The sequence below is a fragment of the Corvus hawaiiensis genome (genome assembly GCF_020740725.1).
Source record: "Corvus hawaiiensis isolate bCorHaw1 chromosome 34 unlocalized genomic scaffold, bCorHaw1.pri.cur SUPER_34a, whole genome shotgun sequence".
NCBI lineage: Eukaryota > Metazoa > Chordata > Aves > Passeriformes > Corvidae > Corvus > Corvus hawaiiensis.
In genome coordinates, this window is record NW_025963255.1 from 1 (window position 1) to 23,848 (window position 23,848).

The following is a 23,848-nucleotide window of genomic DNA, read 5'->3' on the forward strand; positions in this document are numbered from 1 at the left end:
TTAATTAGACTTGATCAGCCCCAGGTTGAATTTCTATTTGGTCCAACCCTTCCCTGCTCTAAACTCTCTCCCCCTGCAGTCCGTCCACTTTTTATTTATTTTGGGATTTTTTCTCCCCAAACCAATTCCAGCGCCGGGACGGAGCCGTTTTAGAGCCTCGTTTGTGATTAATTAACCCCAGGGAGAGACTTTGATGGGAACGTGGCTCCGTGTCCCCTCCTGTCCCATGAACGCACCACAGCTGCTGCTCGGACAAACAACCTGAAGGGAAAACAGCCCGGAATGGCTCATTTTGGGTGGGTTTCAGAGTGGTTTGGGGGGTTTCCAACATGGGGTGGGTTGGGACAACGTGGAGACACTTGTTTTCCTGGATTTCACCCCAATTTTCCTGGGTTTCACCTTAACTGGTGATTTAAAGATGGAGCTGTTTGTCCCCATCTCGGACCAGGAATTGCGAAAGCGTCGCTGCCGGAGCTGTTTCAAAATAACCAAAACCAGCCCAAATCCCCTTTTCTCCTCAGTTTTGTCCCTTTTCTCCCCCAGTTTTATCCCTTCCACAACTCAGGGCTGGATTTCGGGGCGTTCCAGCTGTAATTTGGGACCTCGTTCGCTCGCTTCTCTTCTCCCCCCACTCATCCCCCTTTGCTCCAGTCCTGGAAAAGCTCCTTTAATTTGCCAGATTTCGGGGGTTTTTTGCCATGAAAAGGTGATTTTCCTTTTCTCACCCCTCTCCTCTTTCCCCTCTTCCCTCCTTCCCCCACCTTTCAGAGCACACTTGCTATAAACCCCTGAAATTATCCCCAAAATTATCCCTGATGTTACTTTTATCCCTGAAATTAATTTTTCCACAATCTCATCTCCTTAGCTGCAAAAAACCAAATTCTTTAATTAATTTTTAACCATTAATAAATCATTTGGGATCCCTTTCCACAGGACTGGAGCCTCCTTCACTGGTCCCCTAATTAATCACTCCCCGGATTAATGATTTATGCAAACGACTGTTGCCAAAGCTGTTCATTTACTCCCGGTTCCGAGAACTTGAGTCATCCGGAGCAGCCGTGACTCAGCGCCCACTCCCCTCCTTCCCCCTCCCTTTTTGGGGACGTTTATTCTGGAATCAATCAAGGATGGAATCATTAATTAACCCCAGCAGGGGCACGGGGCTGGCAGCATTCCCACCTCCCTCCCAACTTCCTCGTTATCCCGGGATTTCCGGGCAGCGGATTAACGCCGCCCACGCCGGCGGTCAGTGTCTGACCCCTCCGGTGTGGCCGGAGCCGGGAACGGAGCCGTGGGATGAGCGCCAGGAACAGCCGGCACGGGATTATGAGGAGGAGGAGGAAGGGCAGGAGGAAGGTTTGACCAGGGGGTGACCTTGGGGAAAAAAGGCAAATTCACAGCAAACAGGGAAAAAACCACAGGTGGAATGTGGAAGTGAGGAGGAAAAAGAGAGAGGAATTCGCCTGGAAGTGAGGAACTCACCTGGAAGCTGACGTCAAACCACGCTCGCCAGGGGATCGGTGGGCGACCTCTGTCCTGGGGGATGATTTTTGGGATTCTTGGTTAATTTACGTTTGATAAAAAGGGAGAAGAGCTCAAAAATGGGAATTTTTGGCAGGAATTTTTTGGGGATGAAGAGGCTGGGGGTAAGAAGGGGGTTTGGTTGAAATCATAAACAGCCATAAGGAATCTGGGGAGATTTGGGATTTGAGAGATCCATCCTCACTTATCCCTAATTTCATTCTCTCCTGATCCTCCTTTATCCCTTATTTCATTCCCCCCAATTTACCCCTCATTTCCCCCCCAACCCTCACCCCTCTTTCCGTCCCCTCCTCCTCCCTTATCCCCCCAAACCTCCTCCATCCCTCCCCGCTGCCCTCACTCCCTTCCCCGTCTCCCTTTCCATTCTCCCTCTTTCCTTCTCACCCCTTTCCATGGGATCATCGAGGCTGGAAAAGACCTTTGGGATCATCAAGTCCAACCAGCGCCACCAGGTCACCACTGAACCACGTTCACCGTGTGCCACATCCAGGCATTTTTTGAGATAATTCCAGGACAGTGACTCCACCACATCCCTGGCACGCCCGCGCCAGGGCGGGACAACCCTTTCCATAATGGAGTTTTCCTGAATAAACCTCCCCTCGTGCAACTTGAGGCTGTTTCCTCTTGTTTTATCCATCGAGAGAAGGGATCTCACCCCCAACCTCGCTCCAACCTCCTCCCAGGGGATTGCAGGGAGCGATGGGGTCTCCCAAACCTCCTTTTTCCCTTCTGTAATTTTCCTCCTTGGGGTGGATGACTCCCCACTTTCCCTTCATTTCCCCCTTACCCTCCCCCCTTGATCTCCTCCCATTTTGTCCCCCATCTCATCACTCATTCTCCCATCATTTTCCCCCTCAGTCTCCCCCCTCCATCTCCCCCTTTTTCTCCCCCCATATCCCCCACCCTGCCTCTCCCCTTCATCCCCATCCTGTCCCTTTCTCCCCGTACCCTCATCTGCCTCTTTCTCTCCGATTTCCCCTTTTTCCTTCCATTTTTCCCCTCAGATCCTTTTCCCTCCATTTCTCCCCTCAGGCCTTCGCCCCCCCCCCCCCCCCCCCCCCCGTTTTCCCGCCTTTTCCCCGCGCGCGCGCGCACGGCGCCGCCCAGCGGCCGGGAGGACTCCGCGCTCCCGCACTCCCCCCGCCCCTCCCTCCTCTCCTCTCTCTCCCTCCGCCTCCCCTTTTCCCGACCCTCCCTCTCTCCGGCCCCCTCTCTCCCCGCTCCTCCTCCTCCCTCCGTCCCTCTCTCTCTCCTCCTTCTCCTCCCTCTCCCCGCCCCTCCCGCCCCTCCCTCCGCGCACGCGCCCCGCGGCGCCCTGGCGGCGGAGCCAAGATGGCGGCGGTGGTTCAGAATGTGGTCAAGCTGTGAGTGCGGGTCCCCCCCTTCACCCCCCCGCGGCGCGGGAATGGTGCGGCCCGGCCGGGCGCGGGAAGCGGGCCCCCCCCCTTACCCCCGCGCGCCGGGCGGGACCAAGTGGGCGGGAAGGGGGGGGGGGGGAGCGACACGCGCGCATTGTTCGGGGTGAACTTTGCTGGGGGGGGGGGGGTTAAGGGCACCCCAGAATCCCCCCCAGCACCGGGAGGGCCTCAGGGATCTGAGCGGGAGGGGAGCCTGGGAGGGTCCCCAGGGCCCGGCAGGGTCCCCCAGGTCTGGCCCTGAGAGGGTCCTGGAGAGGGCAAGGGGGGCGGGGGTCATCCCTGTAAAGCGTTAAAATTCCCGGTATTGTATCCGTGCATCTCCCTGTGCCTCATTATATATCCCTAAACTCCCGTGGGCGAGCGTCCTGGAGAGGCCAAGGACGGGGGAGTCATCTCAGCACATCCCTGTGCATCCCCATGCATCCCCGAATGTCCCGATACATCCCTGGACATCCCCGAATATCCCGAAACATCCCTGGACATCCCCGAATGTCCCGGTACATCCCTGTGCGTCCCCTGTCCTTCCCTGGACATTGCTGCGCTACTTCCCTGTGCATCCCAGCGAGAGGGTCCTGCAGAGGCCGAGTTGAGGGGAGTCATCCCTGTGCTCCCCTCTGTATCCTGTACCTCCCTCTGTATCCCTGTGCTCCCCTCTGTATCCTGTACCTCCCTCTGTATCCCTGTGCTCCCCTCTGTATCCCTGTGCTCCCCTCTGTATCCTGTACCTCCCTCTGTATTCCTGTGCTCCCCTCTGTATCCTGTACCTCCCTCTGTATCCCTGTGCTCCCCTCTGTATCCCTGTGCTCCCCTCTGTATCCTGTACCTCCCTCTGTATCCCTGTGCTCCCCTCTGTATCCCTGTGCTCCCCTCTGTATCCTGTACCTCCCTCTGTATTCCTGTGCTCCCCTCTGTATCCTGTACCTCCCTCTCCATCCTTGTCCATCCCTGTACCTCCCTCTGTGTCCCTGTGCTCCCCTCTGTGTCCCTGTACCTCCCTCTCCATCCTCGTCCATCCCTGTGCTCCGTCTCTTCCATCCCTGCCCTTCCCTGCACACCCCGTGGGAGTGTCCTTGGCGGAGCGGGAAGTTGTTGTGCCTTTTACCCCTCACAATCTCCGCCTGTATCCCTGGTATTCTCCGGTTTTGCTCCTGATGTTCTCGGTTCTACCCCTGGGAATCTCGGGCTTTGTCCCCGCTGTTGTCCAGTTGGACCCCTGAACGTCTCCACTTTTATCCCTGACATTCTCTGGTTCTATCCCTGAGGACCTCCGGGTTTGTTCCTGCTGTTCTCCACTTGTATTCCTGAGGCTTTCCAGTTGTATCCCTGGTATTCTCCAGCATTTCATCCCTGGCAGCCTCCAGTTGTATCCCTGACACCTCCCGGCCGCGATCCTTGTTGGGCTCCTCATTCCCCCATTCCCCCGGTCCCAGTGCTGGGCCATGATCCCTGCTGGGCTCCCCATTCCCGGTGCCATCCCTGCCCTTCCCGGGCTGATCCGTGCCCTTCCCAGGCTGGGCGAGCAGTACTACCGGGACGCCATGGAGCAGTGCCACAGCTACAACGCCCGGCTCTGCGCCGAGCGCAGCGTCCGCCTGCCCTTCCTGGACTCCCAGACCGGGGTGGCCCAGAGCAACTGCTACATCTGGATGGAGAAACGGCACCGCGGGCCCGGTACGGCCGGAGCGCCGGGAACGAGGCGGGAACGCCGGGGGAGCAGCGGGGAAATGCCGGGGGAGCAATGGGAAAGTGGGAGAGCAGTGGGGAAATGATGGGAGAAGGGGAGGGAAACAATGGGAGAAGGACAGGAAATGGTGGGGAAATGATGGAATAACGGTTGGGAAACCACGGGAGAGCACTGGGAGAGCAGCCGGGAAGCGGCAGGAGAGCACCGTGGAGACAGTGGGGAAGCGCTGGGGAGGGGAAGGGGCCGGGGTCGCTCTGGGCTGCTCTGTCCCCTCCTTGGGAACGTTTGGAGTGTTTTATCACAGCCTCGGATGATTCCGAGGAGTTCTGTCACCCCCTGGCCCGATTTTGGGGAGTTTCCCGGGATTTTTCCGCAGGTTTGGCGGCTGGGCAGCTCTACTCGTACCCGGCGCGGCGCTGGCGCAAGAAACGCCGCGCCCACCCCCCGGAGGACCCCCGGCTCTCCTTCCCTTCCATCAAACCCGGTAATTCCGCCCATTCCCTGCTGGATTTCTGGGGATTCCGCCCCGGATCCGCCAGGATCCAGCACCCCCCCTCATTTTTCCCGTTTTTTCCCTGTTTTTCCCCAGACACGGAGCAGACGCTGAAGAAGGAGGGGCTGATCTCCCAGGACGGGAGCAGCCTGGAAGCGCTGCTGAGGACGGATCCTCTGGAAAAACGTTCCCTGCCAGACCCCAGGATGGACGACGACAGCCTGGGAGAGTTCCCGGTCACCAACAGCCGCGCACGGAAGGTGCTGCCGGGAATTCCCGGATGGGAACCGGGAATTCCTGCTGGGAACCGGGAATTTCGTGCCACGAACTCAGATTTTCCAGCCCCTTCTCCCGCTCCAGACGTGGATTTTAGGGCTTGGGATGGGTTTGGTGGGAGGGGGAAAGGGGGAATCCGGCCCTGGGGTTCGTGGGAAGGAGGTTCTGGAGCCAAAATTGGGGAATTTTTTGGCCTGAGAAGAAATTTAGGAAAAGGGAGTTCCAGGTTAAAAAAAAAAAAAAAAAAAGGGAAGGAAGGAAATTTGGGAAGAGTAGAGTTTCTGATCCCAGAGTTTAGGGAGAGAGAGTTCCTGGTCCCAGAATTCAGTGGGAGGGAGGTTCTGGCCCTGCAATTCAGGGGGAGGGAAATTCCAGCCCAGAAATTCAGGGAAAGGGGAGTTTTGGGGTCATTTTCCCAGTATTCCGTATTTTTCCCCTTCTGAGGCTTTTCCACAGCGTTTTTGAGCATGGAAACCTTTTTCCAGCCTCCTTTCGTTTTGCCTTTTCCAAAACTCCTCCTCCTCCAAGCGTTTTCCCACCAGATCAGGCCCTTCCACGACGTTTTTTTGGGGGATAAAACGTCCTGAGTTCCCGTCCATCCACAAGAACCTTTCTGTGCCTCCTTTGGGATGGATTCAGCTGCGACCCCTCCTGTTTTTCCCGTTTTTCCCGTTGTTCTTCCCTGGGATTGGTTTTCCTGCAGTAATCCCTCTCCTCGTTCCCAGCGGATCCTGGAGCCGGACGATTTCCTGGACGATTTGGATGACGAGGACTATGAGGAGGACACGCCCAAGAGGAGGGGGAAGGGCAAGGCCAAGGTGAGTGAATTCCTGGGAATTCCACTCCCGGGGCGACCCCACAGGGAGGAAAGCTGGGATTTGCGCCGAGAACCCCTCGTTTCTCCCGAATTCCTGAGGATCTGCTGTCCCTCAGCCGTTCCCAGCGCGTGGCACTCTTGGATCGCTCCCGCCCCGGCCGTGTCCCTTCCGTGCCCTCTCAGCTCCCGACTTTTCCCTAAATCCCGACTTTTCCGCAGGGAAAAGGCGTCGGAGGGGCTCGGAAGAAGCTGGACGCGGCCATCCTGGAGGACCGGGACAAGCCCTACGCCTGCGACAGTGAGTGCCGGGGCCGTTCCGGGCGCGGCACCGCCGGGATCGGGGGATTCCAGCCCGGGCAGGAGATCCCCACGGCCGGGGAGGGCAGGGCCGGGCTCTCGCCTTCCTCCCGCGGAGGGGGCCGGAGTTGTCCCACCGGGAACGCCGGGAAACGGCCCCGGGGCCCGGGGTGGCGCAAGCGCTGGAGGTGTGAAAATCAGGATAGGAAGGAGGATGGAAGGATAAAAACGAGGATAAACTTCCCAAACAGCCCCCAGAGGCTGGGAAGGCCCCTCCCCCTCATCCCAGTGGTTTTCCAGTCGGATCCGTGTCCCTGGGACTCATTCCCAGCCCTCCTTAAAGCCCCTTAAGGAGCTGGGAGCCGTGAAATCCAACAGAACCCTGGGAGCAGGGATTCCATGCCCAGGCCAGGCCCCCCCAGCCCAGGATTCAGCGGGATAACGGGATGGAAAAGCTTCGCCAGCTCCTTTTTCTCTCTTCTTCCTCCTGTCCTGCCACTTCCCAGCACTAATTCTCCCCCTGGCTCCCTGAGGTTGTGTTTTTCCTGCCCTTTTTTCCTGGTTTTCCGTGTGTCTGTGTCCTCTCACGACTTCTCTTTCTGTGTTTCAGACAGTTACAAACAAAAGCATTCCTTGAAACCTCCCGACCGAGGTAGTTCCTCTCTCTCTCTGCTCGTTTTTCCTGCTTTTCCTCCTTTTTTCCTTTTTTTTTTTCCGTGGGGTTTTCCCACCCCAAAAAAAATCCCCCTGCGGAGCCCCGGGATCGGCGGGAGGAGGGGAGGGAGAAGCCAAAGGCCACGGGAGCGACGTCAGCGCCGGCCCCGCTCCGGCCCCCTGACCCTTTTCCAGCAGGGAATGAGGCCGGGAAAACAAAGATTAACCCCCCCCGTGGAGCCAGCAGTGGGAAAAACACGGAGCTTCCACCCAAATCCACCCCTGGCTCCCGAATCCCGGGATTCTGCTGCCTTTAAAGCTCCCCGGTGTTGTTTTCCCGCTCCAAATCCGCGGGGTTTTTACCTAAAAAAGCCCCAAAAAATCGGGATCGGCCGCAGGCGGGATGGGGAGTTCGGGATGTTCCCGAGGCTCCTGTTCCTCGCCTCGGGAGGAGGAATCCGGAGCCGCGCTTGGAGATGGTCCTGGAGGTTTTGGGGGGAAAAAGGTCACTTTGGAGCCCCGTGGACTGGGAGGGAAGCGGGAATTTCATGGGAATCCCGTTGGAATTGCGGCTCTCGGGGCCGTTTTTCCTCGGTGCTGCTCCGATCCCGAGCGTTTTCCCCAAAAACCCCTCAGATGCCGGGGCAATTCCCGTGGTTTTTATCCCAAAAAACCAGCGCGGGCTGCTGGAGTCGGCCTCCCTGTGGAAGTTCAGCCCCATTTTCCCTGATCCAGCTGCTTTTTCCCTGATTTCTCCACGGTCGGGGGGGATCCCAGTGGATCCAGAAACTTCCGTGTTGTTCTGGAAAAGCTCCAAACTCGGGAAATTTCATCCCAAAGCGGCTTTTTCCCAATTAATGGAAAAACACAGGGAAAACACGTTGGGAGACCTCTCCACCGAGCCCCGGAATTCCCCCTCCAGCACCGTTTTTTTGGGGATTTTATCCCGATTCCTTGTGCTGGGAGGGAGCCGGATCTGTGCTCGTCCTTCCCACGCCGAAATGGGGCTGGAAAGGGATTTTGGGGTGTCCTTGAATAAGGAAAAACCCAAAAAATCCCTGGAAAAGCAGCGATGGGGAACTGGAGCCGATTCCCTGATCCACAAGGTGCCGGATTGAGGGAGAAACCTCCCCAGTTTTGGGGTGGGAAATGGGAAAACCAATGGATTTTGGGCCTTTGGAGGAGCCGGGATGGATCCATGGCCGCTGCCAAATCCCTCCTTGGAAGCCCAGAATTCCCGAGTTTCCCCTTCCTTGGTTTTTACCTCGGGATGGGATTTTTTGGGGTGGGGATTTCTTCTCCCCAATATCTTCCTGGGGATTTTGCCATTGGATCCATCCTGGGACTTTCACCTGGAATTCCTTCGGGATCCCAGGTCGGTAGCCTGGAATTCCTTCGGGATCCTGGGGAATTCACCTGGGATTCCTCAGGAATTCCGGGTCGTTGGACCCGATTCCAGCCGGTTCGGGGTCAGCAGGGAGCACCTCCTGCTCTCCCAGCCCGGAGCTGCGGTCGGGGCGGCTCCGGAGGCTTCGAGATTTGGGATTTTTCCCTCCTCTGCTGGGGTCCAACTGGGATTTTTCCCATTTTTTCTCGGCAGTCTGCGGGAAGCGCTACAAGAACCGGCCGGGGCTGAGTTACCACTACGCCCACTCCCACCTGGCCGAGGAGGAGGGGGACGACAAGGACGATTCCCAGCCCCCCACTCCCGTCTCCCAGCGCTCCGAGGAGCAGAAATGTAAGGAAAAACCCCGGAATTGCCCCCGGGAAAGCCCGGGGAATGACCAACACCCCAGCCCGAGGTGTCCCGGAGCTGCCCCGGCTCGGGAGCCGCTCCGTGGGGGGAATTCCGTCCCTGTGCCCTGATCCCGGTGTCCCGCTCCGCTTTTCCAGCCAAGAAGGGTCCCGACGGATTGGCCCTTCCCAACAATTACTGCGACTTCTGCCTGGGAGACTCCAAGATCAACAAGAAAACCGGGCAGCCCGAGGAGCTCGTGTCCTGCTCCGACTGCGGCCGCTCCGGTGAGGGACAGCCGGGGCCACCCCGGGGCTCCCGCGGCCCGGAGGGAGCCGGACCCGGGCCGGACGTGGGGGAGGCGTGGAATGGCCGGGGCTGGGGTCGGGGTCGGGGGGGACATTTGGGACCATGGATCCGAGCGTTGATCCAGCACTGCCACGGTGAAGATGTGGCCTGGGGTGTCCTGGGATGTCCCTGGGGTGTCCTGGGGTGTCCCTGAGGTGTCCTGGGGGTCCCCACTGTCCCTGGGGTGTCCCTGGGGTGTCTCTGGAGTGTCCCTGGAGTGTCCCTGAGGTGTCCTGGGGTGTCCCCGGGGTGTCCCCGCTGTCTCTGAGGTGTCCTGGGGTGTCCCTGAGGTGTCTCTGGAGTGTCCCTGAGGTGTCCCCGGGGTGTCCCCGCTGTCCCTGAGGTGTCCCTGGGGTGTCCCCGCTGTCCCTGAGGTGTCCCTGAGGTGTCCCCGGGGTGTCCCCGCTGTCCCTGAGGTGTCCCCGCTGTCCCCAGGTCACCCGTCGTGCCTGCAGTTCACGCCGGTGATGATGGCCGCGGTGAAGACGTACCGCTGGCAGTGCATCGAGTGCAAGTGCTGCAACATCTGCGGCACCTCCGAGAACGACGTGAGTGCCCCAAAGTTTCCTGGGAATGCCCCAAAGTTACCTGGGAGTGCCCCAAAGTTTCCTGGGAATGGCCCAAAGTTACCTGGGAATGCCCCAAAGTTACCTGGGAATGCCCCAAAATACCTGGGAGTGCCTCAAAGTTTCCTGGGAATGCCCCAAAGTTTCCTGGGAGTGCCCCAAAGTTACCTGGGAATGCCCCAAAATACCTGGGAATGGCCCAAAGTTACCTGGGAGTGCCCCAAAGTTTCCTGGGAGTGCCCCAAAGTTTCCTGGGAGTGCCCCAAAGTTGCCTGGGAATGCCCCAAAGTTACCTGGGAATGCCCCAAAGTTTCCTGGGAATGCCCCAAAGTTTCCTGGGAATGCCCCAAAGTTACCTGGGAGTGCCCCAAAGTTTCCTGGAAATGCCCCAAAGTTACCTGGGAGTGCCCCAAAGTTTCCTGGGAATGCCCCAAAGTTTCCTGGAAATGCCCCAAAGTTACCTGGGAGTGCCCCAAAGTTACCTGGGAGTGCCCCACAGTTACCTGGAAATGCCCCAAAGTTACCTGGGAGTGCCCCACAGTTACCTGGGAGTGCCCCAAAGTTACCTGGAAATGCCCCAAAGTTTCCTGGGAATGCCCCACAGTTATCAGGGAATGCCCCGGAATCCACCAGGAATCCCCAGCAGTGACCCAGGAATGCCCCAAATGACCTGGGAACACCCAAAAATTACTTTGGAATGCCCAAAAACCACCTGGGAATGCCGCAGAATTCCCACTGGAGGGGTTTTTGGGGGGAGAAACCTTCAGGGTTTAGGAGTCCGTAAGACCCCGGAAAGGCTTTTTTGGGGAAAAACTTTTGGATTTCGATAACCTGCAGGCAACTTTTGCCTTTCCAGAGCCTTTGGGACACCGGGGGAGGGCAATTTTGGGGAGGGTAAAATCCTTTAGTGACCTGTGGGACACGGGAGAGGCTTTTTGGGGGGAAAAGCGGGAATTCTGGGAGCGGAGCGATTGGAATCTGCCCGGCCCAGGACCAGCTGCTGTTCTGTGACGACTGCGACCGCGGGTACCACATGTACTGCCTGACCCCGCCCATGTCCGAGCCCCCCGAGGGTGAGTCCGGCCCTTCCCGGCCCTCGGGATCCCCCCGAAACCTCCCCGGGAGTGGGAAACCCTGCGGTTCCTTGGCCTGGCTCTTCCCAGGTTTCCTTCTGGGCTGTGGGGAGGGGTTCCTGCTCCCAAATCCTCCTCTTGCTCCTTTGTCTTCCTCTTCCTCCTCCTTTTCTTCCTCCTCTCCCTCCTCTTCCTCCCTCCTCATCTTCCTCGTCTTTTCTTCCTCATTTTCCTTCCTGAATTCCTGAATTTCCACCCTAATCCCTGAATTCTCCCTCCTCTTCCTCCCTCTTATTTCTCCTCTTTATTCTCTTTTTCCTCTTCTTTTCTCCTCCTCTTCCTCCTCCTTTTCTTCCTCCTCTCCCTCCTCTTCCTCATCATCTTCCTCGTCTTTTCTTCCTCATTTTCCTCCCTGAATTCTTGAATTCTCCCTCCTCTTCCTCCCTCTTGTTCCTCCTCTTCCTCCTCTTTATTCTCTTTTTCCTCTTCTTTTCTCCTCCTCTTCCTCCTCCTTTTCTTCCTCCTCTCCCTCCTCATCCTCCGTCCTCATCTTCCTCATCTTTTCTTCATTTTCCTCCCTGAATTCCTGAATTCTCCCTCCTCTTCCTCCCTCTTATTTCTCCTCTTTATTCTTTTTTTTCTCTTCTTTTCTCCTCCTCTTCCTCCTGCTCTCGCTCCTCCCCCCTCGTTAGCCCCCGTGGTTAATTGTCCTCCCGGGGGGCTGAGGGGGGGTGAGGCCGAAGGCTGATCCCGGTTTTCCGCAGGGAGCTGGAGCTGCCACCTCTGCCTGGACCTGCTCAAGGAGAAGGCGTCGATTTACCAGAACCAGAACAGCTCCTGATCCTGCTCTTCCTCCTCCTCATCCCCATCCCCATCCCCTCCTCATCCTCACCCCCTCAGCTTTGGGGCCTTTGCCTTTTTTTCCCAGTTTTTTTGGGTCATTTTCCCTCCTTTACCTTTTTTTTTTTTCTTTTTTTTCCCTTTTATTTCCTTTATTTTCATTTTTTGGGGGTCCTTTTTATTTCCCTTTTTTGCCTTCTTTTCTCTTTTGGTTCTTTTTGCCCTTTAATTTTCTTCTTTTTTCTTTCATTTTCTTCCTTTTTAGGTTCTGTTTTAATTCCCTTTTTTCCTTTTTTCTTTCATTTTCCTCTTTTTTGCTTTATTTTCCTTTTTTGCTCTTTTTTCCTTTTCTTCTATTTTCTTGTTTTTTGGGATCTTTTCCCTTGTTTTTAATTTCCTCTTCTCTCTCTTTTATTTTTGCTCTTTTTTCTTTTTTTTTAATTTTCTTTTTTCCTTTTTTATTTTCTCATTTTATTCTTTTTTCCCCTTTTTTTCTTTTTTCCTTCTATTTCCCTTTCCTTCCTTATTTTTTTTATCTCCTTTATTCATCCTGGGTTTGTTTTTTTTTTTTAATCTCTTCCATTCCCTTCATTTCACCTCTTTTTTCCTCCCTTTTCTTTATTTTGGGTCCTTTTTCCCCTTTTTCTTCCCCTCCCTCCATTTTTGGGTGGATTCCGTTGATTCCAGGATTTCAGGGCCCTTTCTCCCCTCCCCCCCACCCCCCCCCGGTGATTTTTGGGGTGATTTTCATCCCTTCCACCCCCCAAGTTCCCAGGATTTCACCCCAAAACTCACCCACTCCCCCTCCCGGCGCCGCGGGGTGCCAAACTCTCCCTTTTCCCCCTTTTTTTTTGGGAATTCCGGGGCAGTTTTGGGGCTTTTTCTTCCGTTTTTGGAGGGGAGATTTTTCCTGCTTCGATTTTTGTTCCCTTTTCCCCCATTTTTATCACCCCCCCACCCCCCCAAAGGATGCTCCCAGCCCCTCCCCCACCCCCACGAGGCCTTACCCCTCCCCCCACCCCCTCCGGCCGCCACCGAATGGGGCAAAATCCCCGGATTTGGGGATTCCCCCCCGCCCCTCCCCCGCTGGCTCAGAACGGGGCAAAACCCCCCAGTTTTGGGGTTTTCCCCTGGCTCCCCCCCCCTCCTCCCCCCAGGGTTGGGTTTGGGGGTTCGGGGGGGGTGGGGGAGGGGTTGAGGTTGGGATTTTTGGGGGGGGAAAAAGCCCCTTTTGCCCCCAAAATGCCGCTGGGGGAGGGGGGAGAGGGAGAGGCCGCGGGTGTGGGGCTGGGGGGACTCCCCGGAATCCCCCAAATCCCCCCAGTCCCAAATTCCGCCCCCTCCCCCGGCTCCCGTGGACTGAATGTGCCTGTTTTTCTAAAAAACACAAAAATAAATGGACTTTAAAGCACCTACCTCCGACTGCCCCTCCCCCCACACGCCCCCAAACCCCCCCGGATCCCCCCGAGAGGAGCCCCCGGGATGGGCCCCGAAACTGCCACAAAAACGGCGAAAATCACCCCAAAACCAGCCAAAATGACCCCAGAACCAGCCAAAATAATGCAAAAAATGAAATCATCCCAAGGGTACCAAAATAGCCCAAAGTTCGACCAAAACGGCCCCGAAATGACTGAAATAATGCAGGAAATGACTAAAATAGCCCCAAAAGTACCAAAGTAGCCCCAAGTTTACTGAAATAATGTTGGAATAGCCCCAAAAGTGACCAAATAGCCCCCAAAATGACCAAAAGACCCCCTCAAATTATTAAAATAACCCCAAAATGACTGAAACAGTCCAAAAGTGTTAAAATAACAAAGAGAGACCAAAATAGCCCTAAAAGCACTAAAATACCCCCAAAATAACTCCCAAAGGACTCCAATAGCCCCAAGCTTGACCAAAATAACCCCAAAATGACTGAAATGGCCCTAAAATGACCGAACAACCCCCAAGTGATGAACGCATCCCCCAGAATTCTAAAAATCCAAATATTCCAAAATGTAACCAAAACACGACCGAAAGAACCCCAAAAAATCATGGAAATGACCCAAAAATGACCGAAATACCCCAGAACTGGCCAAAATGACTGGAAAATTAGCCAAAAATTGCTCAAAATTGACTCAAATCCCGAAAATCCCCCCCCAGAATTCTGGATCTGAGGCTCATCCCGGTGGTTTCTCTCCTCCCCATCCCAAGCACGATTTTGGGGGGAATCGACGGCGTTTTGGTTCAAAATGGGCTTTTTTCCCCCCGTTTCTGTGCCCTGATGGGGGGTGGGGACATGGAAATGTCCCAAAACGGGGGATTTATCCCAAATTCCCCTCAGCGAAGCTTCACAGTTGTGTCTTATCCAGGAAAGAGCAAAACGACACCAAAACGGCTCATTTTTCGTAATAAAAATGGCAAAAAACGGAGTAGTGTGGGGGTTTTTTGGGGGGAAATGGGAAGTTTGGGGAGAAGTGGGAAATTTGGGGCAAAAATGAGGTTTGGGGGCAAATTTGGGGTAAAAAAGTGTGGGATTTGGGGGCAAAAATTGAGGATCTTGGGGCTAAAAACAGGAATTTTGGAGCAAAAGTGGGGATTTGAGAGCACAATGTGGATTTGGGGCAAAAATGGAGGGTTTGGGGGCTGATGGGTGCCTGGATTTGGGGTAAAAAATCCCAGGTTTGGGATTGGGATGTGGCTTCTCCAAGAGCTGACCCTGAGGTTGTGCCGCCCTCTTTTTGGGGTAAAATCTGCCCCATTTGGGGCTTTTTTTCCCCGCCTGGAAACGCGAATTAATCCCGTTCCCAGATTTATTTTGCAGCCAAATCACCCGAACTGGGGCAAAGGCCGACGAGCTCCGGGAATTCCAATTAATCCTCGTTAACGAGCTCCGGGGGGGATTCCCGGATGTCTGAGCCCCCTTCGGGGGGGGGGACACCCCCAGACCCCTCGGCCCCCCCGGAACGGCCGCAGGCGGTGCCGGATCCCGAAATTCCCGTGAGGTTTTATTGGGATTCAATAAATAACCCCGGGGGGGAGGGTCCAGGGGACCCAACGGGGGCCCGGCCCCAAAATCCCCCCGGGAGGTCCCAAACTCCCCCTCAGGCGCCGTCCTTGCTCTTGGTGCTGCTCAGGGGGACGGCGACATCGTCGTCCTCGAGGTGACCCGCCCTGGAGAGACCCCAAAACCTTCGAGTCGCTCCCCAAACCTCCCAGCCCTTCCCAAAATTTTAATCCTTCCCAATCCCGGAACCTTCAACCTCCAACCCAAAACCTCCGTCCCAACCCAAAACCTCTATCCCTTCCTGACCCCAAAACCTCCATCCTAACCCCAAAATCTCCGTCCCAACCCCAAAACCTCCAACCCAAAACCTCTATCCCTTCCTGACCCCAAAACCCCCATCCCAACCCCAAAACCTCCATCCTAACCCCAAAATCTCCGTCCCAACCCCAAAACCTCCATCCCAAAACCTCCATCCCTTCCTGACCCCAAAACCTCCATCCCAACCCCAAACCTCCATCCCAACCCCAAAACCTCCATCCTAACCCCAAAACCTCCATCCTAACCCCAAAATCTCCATCCCAACCCCAAAACCTCCATCTCAAAACCTCCATCCCAACCCAAAACCTCCATCCCAACCCCAAACCTCCATCCCTTCCTGGCCCCAGAGCTCCCGGGTTCCTCCAAGCACCAGTCCCACCCTGACACGGGGAGATTCCCCCCGGGAAGGGCTGGGGGGTCCCGGGGGGTCCCGAGGGGGTCCCGGGGGTTCCTCACCGCCTCTCGACGTCCTTGATGGTCTCGGGCAGGGGGCGCGTTGCGGGTCTCGGGCAGGAAGCCGGGTGGCGATGGCCGAGACGATGGGCGCGGCCCCGTAGATGACCAGGGGCAGCACCGGGGTCACGTCGGCCGCCATGCGCACCAGGGGGGCCACCATCCCCCCCACGCGGGCCATGGTGCCCCCCAGGCCCATCCCCGTCTGCCTGTGCCGGGAGAGCCACGCGGTGGGCGGAGGGAGGGAGGGGGGATGGAGGGATGGAGGGATGGGGGGAGGGAGGGATGGGGGGAGGGAAGGATGGAGGGATGGAGGGATGGGGGGAGGGATGGATGAGGGATGGGGGGAGGGAGGGACAGAGGGATGGAGGGATGGAGGGATGGAGGGATGGGGGGAGGGATGGATGAGGGATGGGGGGAGGGAGGGACAGAGGGATGGGGGGATGGAGGGACGGATGAATGGAGGGATGGAGGGATGGAGGAGGGATGGAGGGACGGAGGGATGGAGGGATGGGGGGATGGGGGAGGGATGGATGGAGGGACGGAGGGATGGGGGAGGGATGGAGGGACGGAGGGATGGAGGGATGGATGAGGGATGGATGATGGGGGGGATGGGGGAGGGATGGAGGGATTGATAGAGGGATGGGGAAGGATGGATGGGGGATGGATGAGGGATGGGGGGATGGAGGGATGGATGAGGGATGGATGGATGGGGATTGATGGAGGGATTGATAGAGGGATGGATGGGGGATGGATGAGGGATGGAGGGATGGAGGGATGATGGACGGGGGCTGGGGGCTCGGCGGTGGGGTTGGTGGAGGGATGGAGGGATGATGGATGGGGGCCTGGCGTGCTCGGCGGTGGGGTTGGCGGAGCCGTGGTGGTTGGTGAATGGTTGGGTCAGTGGGTGGCCGGACTGAGCGGTGGTTGGGTTGATGGGTGACTCGGTTGGGCTCGTGGAGGGTTGCTGGCTTGGTGGCTGGGTTGGCACACGGACGGTGACCGGACAGACGGACGGACGGGGGGGCCGGGGCTGTGCTGACCCCACCCACCTGATGACGGTGGGGAAGAGCTCCCCGGAGAAGATGTAGGCGCAGTTGAAGGAGGCGGCCAAGGCGCCCTTCCCGACCACGGCGAAGGCCATGCGCAGCGTCGCCAGCTCTGGGGGCCGGCCGGACAGGTCAGCCCCGGCCCGGCGGCTCCTCAGTGCCCGGCCACCAGCCGTCCTTCACCCCCACGGTGACCCTGCGTCCCCTCGAGGACCCTTCACCCCCCCCGACCATCCCCCCGATGCCCCTTCATCCCACCCAAGGTCCTTCATCATCCTCCACCCCATTCTCCTCCGTCCCTCCCCCCTCCCTGCGGCCGCTCCCACCGCTGGGCACGAAGATGTTGGCCAGGATGCAGAGGCCGGCGAGCGCCAGGGAGCCGCCCTGGGCCGCGCGCCGGCCGAAGCAGGAGATGACCAGCACGGACAGGAGCTTGGCCGGGATGTCCACGGCGCCGAACACCAGCTGGCTCAGGTACACGTTGAAGCCGAAGCCCTGCAGGTCCATGGCCAGCCCGTAGTAGGCGAAGCTGGTGGAGAACCTGCGCCAAAACCCAACAAATCAGCGCCAAAACCACCGGAAATGGGGGGGTGGGGACCCCAAAAGATGAGTTTTGCCCCAAAAGATGGAGTTGGTCTCAAGAAATGATTTTTTTGCCCCAAAAGTTGTGGACTTGTCCCAGAAAGTGGCTTTTTTCCCCCCAAAATATGCTGGATTTTACACCAAAGGTGGTTTTTTTCCCAAATAGTGGGGCTTTTTTCCCACAAAAGGTAGGGGTTTTTTCCAAAGTGTGAAGGGGTTTCCCCCAAAAGATGGAGCTTTGCCCCAAAACGTAGGGGGTTTTTTCCCTCAGAAGGTGTTTCTTTGCCCCAAAAATCAGGTATTTTTGCCCAAAAATTGATGGTTTTCTTCCCCGAAATGTGGGGGCTTCCCCCCAAATAGTGTTTTTCCCCAAAAAAGGTGTTTTTTCCCAAGAAAAGGTGTTCTCTGCCGGGACGCACCAGACGAAGGAGACCCCGCACGACACCGTCCTCATGCCGGGGGTCCGGACGAGCGCGGCCACGGCCCCGCCGCAGCGGCGGCTCCCGGCGCACCAGAGCCCGCAGCGCCTGCGGGAGACCCCCGGGATCTGCGGGACCCCCGGGAGCCGGGGCGGGGAGGGGGCGAGGGGGGTCCGAGGGGTCTGGGGAGGGGGAGCCGGGGGGTTTGGGGAGGGGGATCCGGGGGGTTTGGGAGGGATCCGAGGGGTCTGGGGCGGGATCCGGGGGGGCTGGGGGGGATCCGGGGGGTCCGAGGGGTCTGGGGGGGATCCGGGGGGTCTGGGGGGGGATCCGGGGGGTTTGGGAGGGATCCGAGGGGTCTGGAGGGGATCCGAGGGGTTTGGGGGGGATCCGGGGGGTCCGAGGGGTCTGGGGGGGATCCGGGGGGTCTGGCGGCGGGGGGGAATCACGATCTGACAGAGGGGATCTGGGGGGATCGATGGGAGAACGGGGGAGGATTTGGGGGACCTGCCACGATCGGGGCGGGTCAGGGGTACAGGGGAAGCTGCCGGGGAACTGGGGGGATTTAGGGGCAGATCAAGGGAATTTGGGGGTTCAGAGGGGTCTGGGAGGTCCCCACCGCCCCCCCCCCACCTCCTCGCTGAGCTTGTCCCCCTCCTCCTTGCGGCCGTTGACCCGCGCGACCTTGCGGAGCCCCCGCAGGGCCAGGTCCGCTCGCCCCGAGGTCACTTGCCAGCGCGCCGACTCCACGTACAGCCTGGGGACGGCCGGGGTGGGCTCGGGGGTCTCGAACCCCCCACCTCCCACCGCCCCCAAAGGGTCCCGGACCGAGGTGTCGGGGGAGGCTCTGGGATCTGGGGGTCCCTGCGCCCCCCTCCACCCCAGGGGACCCCGGACAGAGGGGTCGGGGCAAGGTCGGGGGCAACCCCGGCACTCGAGGGGGGTCTCTCCCACCCTTTAAAGACCCCACAGCCCCGATATCCCTTTTTTTCCCCCCCAAACCCAGGACAGGGGTGGGCGCTGAGGGTCCCGTACCAGGAGTAGAAGAAGAAGACGAAGAAGGGCAGGGACACGACGAGCTGGAGCTGCCGCCAGCGCGGGAGCGCGAAGGCCGCGGCCGCAGCACGAACTGGCCAGGGTGTAGCAGTAGCCATTGATGGTCCCGACCACGGCCCGCGCCCCCGTCGGGATCCACTCCATGCCTGCGGCACAACCGCGGGGTCGGGGGCCGTGCCAGGGGCAGCGGGGGGCTTGGGGGTTGGGTTCCTCGTGTGGGTCAGTGGGGTGGGGTCAGTGGGGTGGGGTTGGGTTGGGTCAGTGGGATGGGGTCAGTGGGGTGGGGTCAGTGGGGTGGGGTTGGGTTGGGTCAGTGGGGTGGGGTCAGTGGGGTGGGGTGGGGTTGGGTCAGCGGGATGGGGTCAGTGGGGTGGGGTCAGTGGGGTGGGGTTGGGTTGGGTCAGTGGGATGGGGTCAGTGGGGTGGGGTTGGGTTGGGTCAGTGGGGGTGGGGTCAGTGGGGTTGGGTTGGGTCAGTGGGATGGGGTCAGTGGGTTGGGTCAGTGGGGTTGGGTTGGGTCAGTGGGGTTGGGTTGGGTCAGTGGGGTGGGGTCAGTGGGGTGGGGTCAGTGGGGTGGGGTCAGTGCGGTGGGGTTGGGTCAGTGGGATGGGGTCAGTGGGGTGGGGTTGGGTTGGGTCAGTGGGGTGGGGTCAGTGGGGTGGGGTCAGTGGGGTTGGGTTGGGTCAGTGGATGGGGTCAGTGGGATGGGGTCAGTGGGGTGGGGTTGGGTTGGGTCAGTGGGGTGGGGTCAGTGGGGTGGGGTGGGGTTGGGTCAGTGGGATGGGGTCAGTGGGGTGGGGTCAGTGGGGTGAGGTTGGGTTGGGTCAGTGGGGTGGGGTCAGTGGGGTGAGGTTGGGTTGGGTCAGTGGGATGGGGTCAGTGGGGTGGGGTCAGTGGGGTGAGGTTGGGTTGGGTCAGTGGGGTGGGGTCAGTGGGGTGGGGTCAGTGGGGTTGGGTTGGGTCAGTGGGATGGGGTCAGTGGGATGGGGTCAGTGGGGTGGGGTTGGGTTGGGTCAGTGGGGTGGGGTCAGTGGGGTGGGGTGGGGTTGGGTCAGCGGGATGGGGTCAGTGGGATGGGGTCAGTGGGGTGGGGTTGGGTTGGGTCAGTGGGGTGGGGTCAGTGGGGTGGGGTCAGTGGGGCTGGGGCCAGGACCCCCCATGGGTCAGTGGGTTTGGGGTGGATGTGTGGGTCGCTCCTCGCCATGGGGGTCCCCTCCCTCCTGGGGGTCCCTCCCGTGGGATGGGGGTGCCCGGGGGGGCGGCTCACACAGGGAGGCGGAGTTGAGGGACACCCCGGCCATGGCCAGCCCGGTGAGGAAGCGGCACAGGCAGTAGACGAGGAGGGAGGGGGCGGCGGCCGTGCCCACCCCCGTCGCCCCCAGCTGCAGGTAACACCAGGTGAGCAGCGCCCGGCGCCCGAACCTGCGGGGACACGGCACTGGGAGCACTGGGAGCGCTGGGATGGGAGACACGGGGTGCTGGGAGCACTGGGAGCGCTGGGATGGGAGACACGGGGTGCTGGGAGCACTGGGAGTGCTGGGATGGGAGACACCGGGGTGCTGGGAGCACTGGGAGTGCTGCTTTGGGAGACACGACAGGGCCACGGGCGCTGGGAACACTGGGGTGAAGAATATGGGCACTGGGAACACTGGGAGTGACGTGGGAACAGAGGGGGACAACCCGAGCTGGGACAGACCCACCCTGGGGACACTGGGACAGCAGGGGCCAGAGGCAGCAGAGGGCACGCCACCCCTCTCCCCCTTCCCAGTTCCTCCCAGTTCCTCCCAGTTCCTCCCAGTCCAGCGCCGGCGGCAGCACGCACTTGTCAGAGAGGACCCCGAAGAGCCCGGAGCCCAGCAGGATCCCGGCCATGTAGATGGACTGGGCCACCTGCCTCAGCTTCTTGGACTCACACACCAGGTCCCACTGCCACCGGGAGGGGACATCGGGGTCACCGCGGGGGTCACCGCGGGGGTCACCGCGGGGGTCACCGCAGGGACACCGCGGGGGTCACCGCAGGGACACCGGGGCCCCCCCACCCGGGGGACGGTCTGGGGGGTCACCCCCGCCTCACCTCGGTGACGATGGTGTCGGTGAAGATGCCGTCCAGGTAGGTCCAGCCGTCGTGGCACGGCTCGGTGGCCGCCTCGGTGGCCGTGCCGTTGGCCACGGCGTTGGCCGAGCCGTTGACGTCCAAGAGGTGCCACTGGGGCTCCACGAAGCGGCGGCAGCGCTGGGGCCGGCGGTGGCCGTCCGAGGGGATGGACACGACGAGGGGGACGTCGGCGAGGGTGGCGTTGGCCACGGGCCGGGGCCAGCAGTGGTGCTCGGGGACGCCGGCGGTGAAGTTCTGCAGGAGGTTGTGGCTGGCCAGCATGAGCAGCGGGATGGCCAGCGCGGCCACGTAGGTCACCTGGAAGCGGCCCATCCCGCCCAGGCGGGGCCAGCAGCTCCACGAAGGACATGGCCGGAGCGGGGCCGGAGCTGGACGGGGCCCAGGTCAGCTGCGGGTGGGAGGAGGAGGAGGAAAGGCTGAGGGACGGAGCGGGGTGGTCAAGGAATGGCCGAAGGGTGGTCAGGGGATGGACCAGGGTCAGTAGAGGGGGGAGGGCGGGATCCAGGGATGGGCCGAGGGATGGCTCAGGAGAGGTCGAGGGTGATTTGAGTGGTCAGTGGAGGGATGACCACGGAATGACCAAGAGATGACCAAGGACAGCGGAGGGAGACCCGGACCGGCCGTGGAATACATTGAAAACAGCATCAAAGACCCTCTATTGATCACCTATTGATTGCTCAATCAATCAATCAATTTATTGGTCTGCCAAATAGATCAATACATCGATGGATTCACCCATCTCTCGGTCAATTGATCTATCAGTCTCATTGATCAATCTGCCTACCAATCTATCAATCTCTATTGATCTATTGAGGTGTCTATTGATAGATCAGTCTATCAATCTGTCAGCCTCTCTGATCTACCAATATATTGATCTATTATGTATTGATCAATCCACCTATCACCCTGTCACTCTCACTCTATTGATCAGTCAATCATTGATTATTTCTTGCTCTCAGCTCCCCCCAGTAAATCAATCAATCAATCAATCAATCAACCCTCTCTCCTCCTGTCCCAGCAATCCCCCAGATCCCCGGTGATCAATCGATCCCCACCTGCTCCCCTCCTCCTCCTCCTCCTCCTCCTCCTCCTCCTCCCTCGGCCGCCGCTCCCAGGCTCCGGCTCGGACTCTCGGGACTGTCCGGGCTCTCCCGGCCGTCCCTCTGTCCGTCCGGCCGTCCCTCTGTCCCTCCGGCCGTCCCTCAGCCCCGCCCCCCCCCCCCCCGGCCCCTCCTTCACCCCTCGGTCAATCGATCAATCGATGGATCAATGGATTTCTCCGCTGCCCACTCCTGTCTCTGCCCATGTATTGATCCTTACCCTATCAATAAATGGATTATCCGCTGATAATAAACCTATTGATCAATCTATTGGTCCCCCTGCTGATCAGTCCAGCAAATTCTTTCTCTATCAATAAATTATTGATCACTAGACCCCTCTTATCTATAATGTTTTCATCATAATCAGTCCAAGATCTCTTTATGTATTAAGTTTATTGATCCATAAGTTTCTGTTATTGATCTATTGATCTATTGATCTATTGATTGATCTATTAACCTATTGATGGCTCAATCGATCAATCTATTGATCTAGATGGATCTAGTTGATCCATCTGTTCATCTGTGTATCTCTATTACCAATGAATTGATCTCCAATCATTAATCGATCAACCAATCAGTCTCTATTTTTCTATTGATGAATTTATTGAACCATGATCCACCAGAGTAATAATCTCCTTCTCCATCGATCAGTCTATTGATCCAGTTATTGATTTATATTCTATTGATCAATGTATTGATCTTAACCTCTCTATTCATCAGTCTCTTGGCCTGTAATATTCCTATTGATTGATTTATTGACCTTTAATTGCTCTCTTGATTGATTTATTGACCTTTAATCCCTCTGGTGGTTGATTTATTTATTCTGGTCTCTCTATTGATCAATCTCTTGGCCTATAATCTCTCTATTGATCAGCGCTTCTCTCTATCGATCCATCTACCGAGCTTTGATCTCTCTCCTGACCTCACTGGGCTCTCCATGACCGACCCATCGATCTGTCTATTGATCACTCACCTGTCCGTCGTTCCCGGTACCTCCCGGCCTCTCCAGCACCAGATCCTGCTGCCCGGAGCCCTTTGCCAGCCGCTTACCACCCCCCCAGCCCCGCGGCTGCCCATGGCCCTGCCCTGTCCCGGCCTGGGCCCTGCTCCTATTTAAGGCACCCCCGGTCCCCGGTTAACGTTTGACTCCGGATCCCGCCATGGGTCGGTGGAGATGATCCCGGGGCGGAAATGCCGGTGCCGACCACGCCGGGCCCACCTGGGGACACCCAGCGGCTCCCCCTCCATCCCACCCTCTCCATCCTCTTCCTCGCCCTGGAAGACCCCAGACCCCGGCAGATGGGACCCCCGGGCCCCCTCTGGCCCGTTCTGCCCCTCTGTGCTGGATCATTGATGAGGCAAAGTCCCGGGGGCCCTGAACCGGATCCCTGGGAGCCCCTTGGACCCGGGCAGGAGGGCGGCGGGAGCAGCGGAGCGTGGGCAGGATGGGGGGGTTGGGGGTGACAGGGGGAGCCGGACACCCGGAATGTCACCGGCCGGGTCAGGGGAGAGGAGGGAATGGTGTGGGCTGGGCGTCCGGACATGTGGATCCTTGGGATCTGTGGGGTCTTTGGGACTTCTGGGACATCTGGGTCCATGGCATCCCTGCGTCCTCAGAATGTCGGGATCCTTGGGATGCCTGGGTCGTCTGGATCCCTGGGATCCTGGATCCCTGGACTTCCAGGCACCGGAGTCCTTGGTCCTTGGGATCCCGGGTCTTTGGGATGTCTGGGAACTGGGTAATGGGGGTCCTTGGGATCTCTGGGTCCTTGGGATCCCCGATCCTTCCCGCACTCTCTCCTGTGCTTGTCCATCCCCGGCAGCTCCGGCCGGGGTGGGGAGGGGCCGGCGAGGGGGGCCCGCGGTGCCGAGGCCGCGGTGTCCCGCTGGCTCCCGTATTTTCCTTCGGGGTGGGACGGGTCCGGCTGCGCGGGACCCCCCGCGGCCGTGGGAAAACAACCCCCACCCCCACCCCCGCCGGCCGCGTTTCACACGAGTTTTGCTTTTATTGTTTTTTATTCCAGCA

At 58.7% G+C, this 23,848-nt stretch overlaps 2 protein-coding genes and 1 long non-coding RNA gene across 4 annotated transcripts; 2 read left to right on the forward strand and 1 right to left on the reverse strand.

The window, feature by feature from the left end:
* The first annotated feature begins 6 nt into the window (after positions 1 to 6).
* Positions 7 to 2,154, forward strand: LOC125320725. The gene is made up of 2 exons (XR_007201267.1): positions 7 to 296; positions 1,959 to 2,154. It is a non-coding gene; the product is annotated as an uncharacterized LOC125320725 (long non-coding RNA).
* A 670-nt stretch (positions 2,155 to 2,824) lies between these two features.
* DPF2 (double PHD fingers 2) lies at positions 2,825 to 11,815 on the forward strand. 2 transcript variants are annotated; one of them, XM_048293123.1, is made up of 12 exons: positions 2,825 to 2,906; positions 4,471 to 4,631; positions 5,021 to 5,128; positions 5,234 to 5,397; positions 6,139 to 6,231; positions 6,450 to 6,528; positions 7,138 to 7,179; positions 8,782 to 8,919; positions 9,075 to 9,203; positions 9,700 to 9,812; positions 10,822 to 10,903; positions 11,668 to 11,815. In XM_048293123.1, exons 1-12 carry the CDS (start codon positions 2,875 to 2,877, stop codon positions 11,742 to 11,744), a joined length of 1,218 nt encoding a protein of 405 aa, XP_048149080.1. In that variant the 5' UTR covers positions 2,825 to 2,874; the 3' UTR covers positions 11,745 to 11,815. The 2 variants fall into 2 exon arrangements, with proteins under 2 accessions (XP_048149080.1, XP_048149081.1); XM_048293124.1 differs by lacking the exon at positions 7,138 to 7,179.
* A 1,634-nt stretch (positions 11,816 to 13,449) lies between these two features.
* LOC125320718 (solute carrier family 22 member 6-like) lies at positions 13,450 to 21,071 on the reverse strand. The gene is given in 12 exon segments (XM_048293122.1): positions 13,450 to 14,896; positions 15,504 to 15,709; positions 16,553 to 16,661; positions 16,876 to 17,090; positions 17,551 to 17,658; positions 18,184 to 18,307; positions 18,586 to 18,681; positions 18,683 to 18,752; positions 19,874 to 20,028; positions 20,429 to 20,532; positions 20,681 to 21,046; positions 21,048 to 21,071. Coding segments are annotated over 12 exon segments (1,647 nt in total). The 3' UTR covers positions 13,450 to 14,826.
* Positions 21,072 to 23,848: the final 2,777 nt, after the last annotated feature.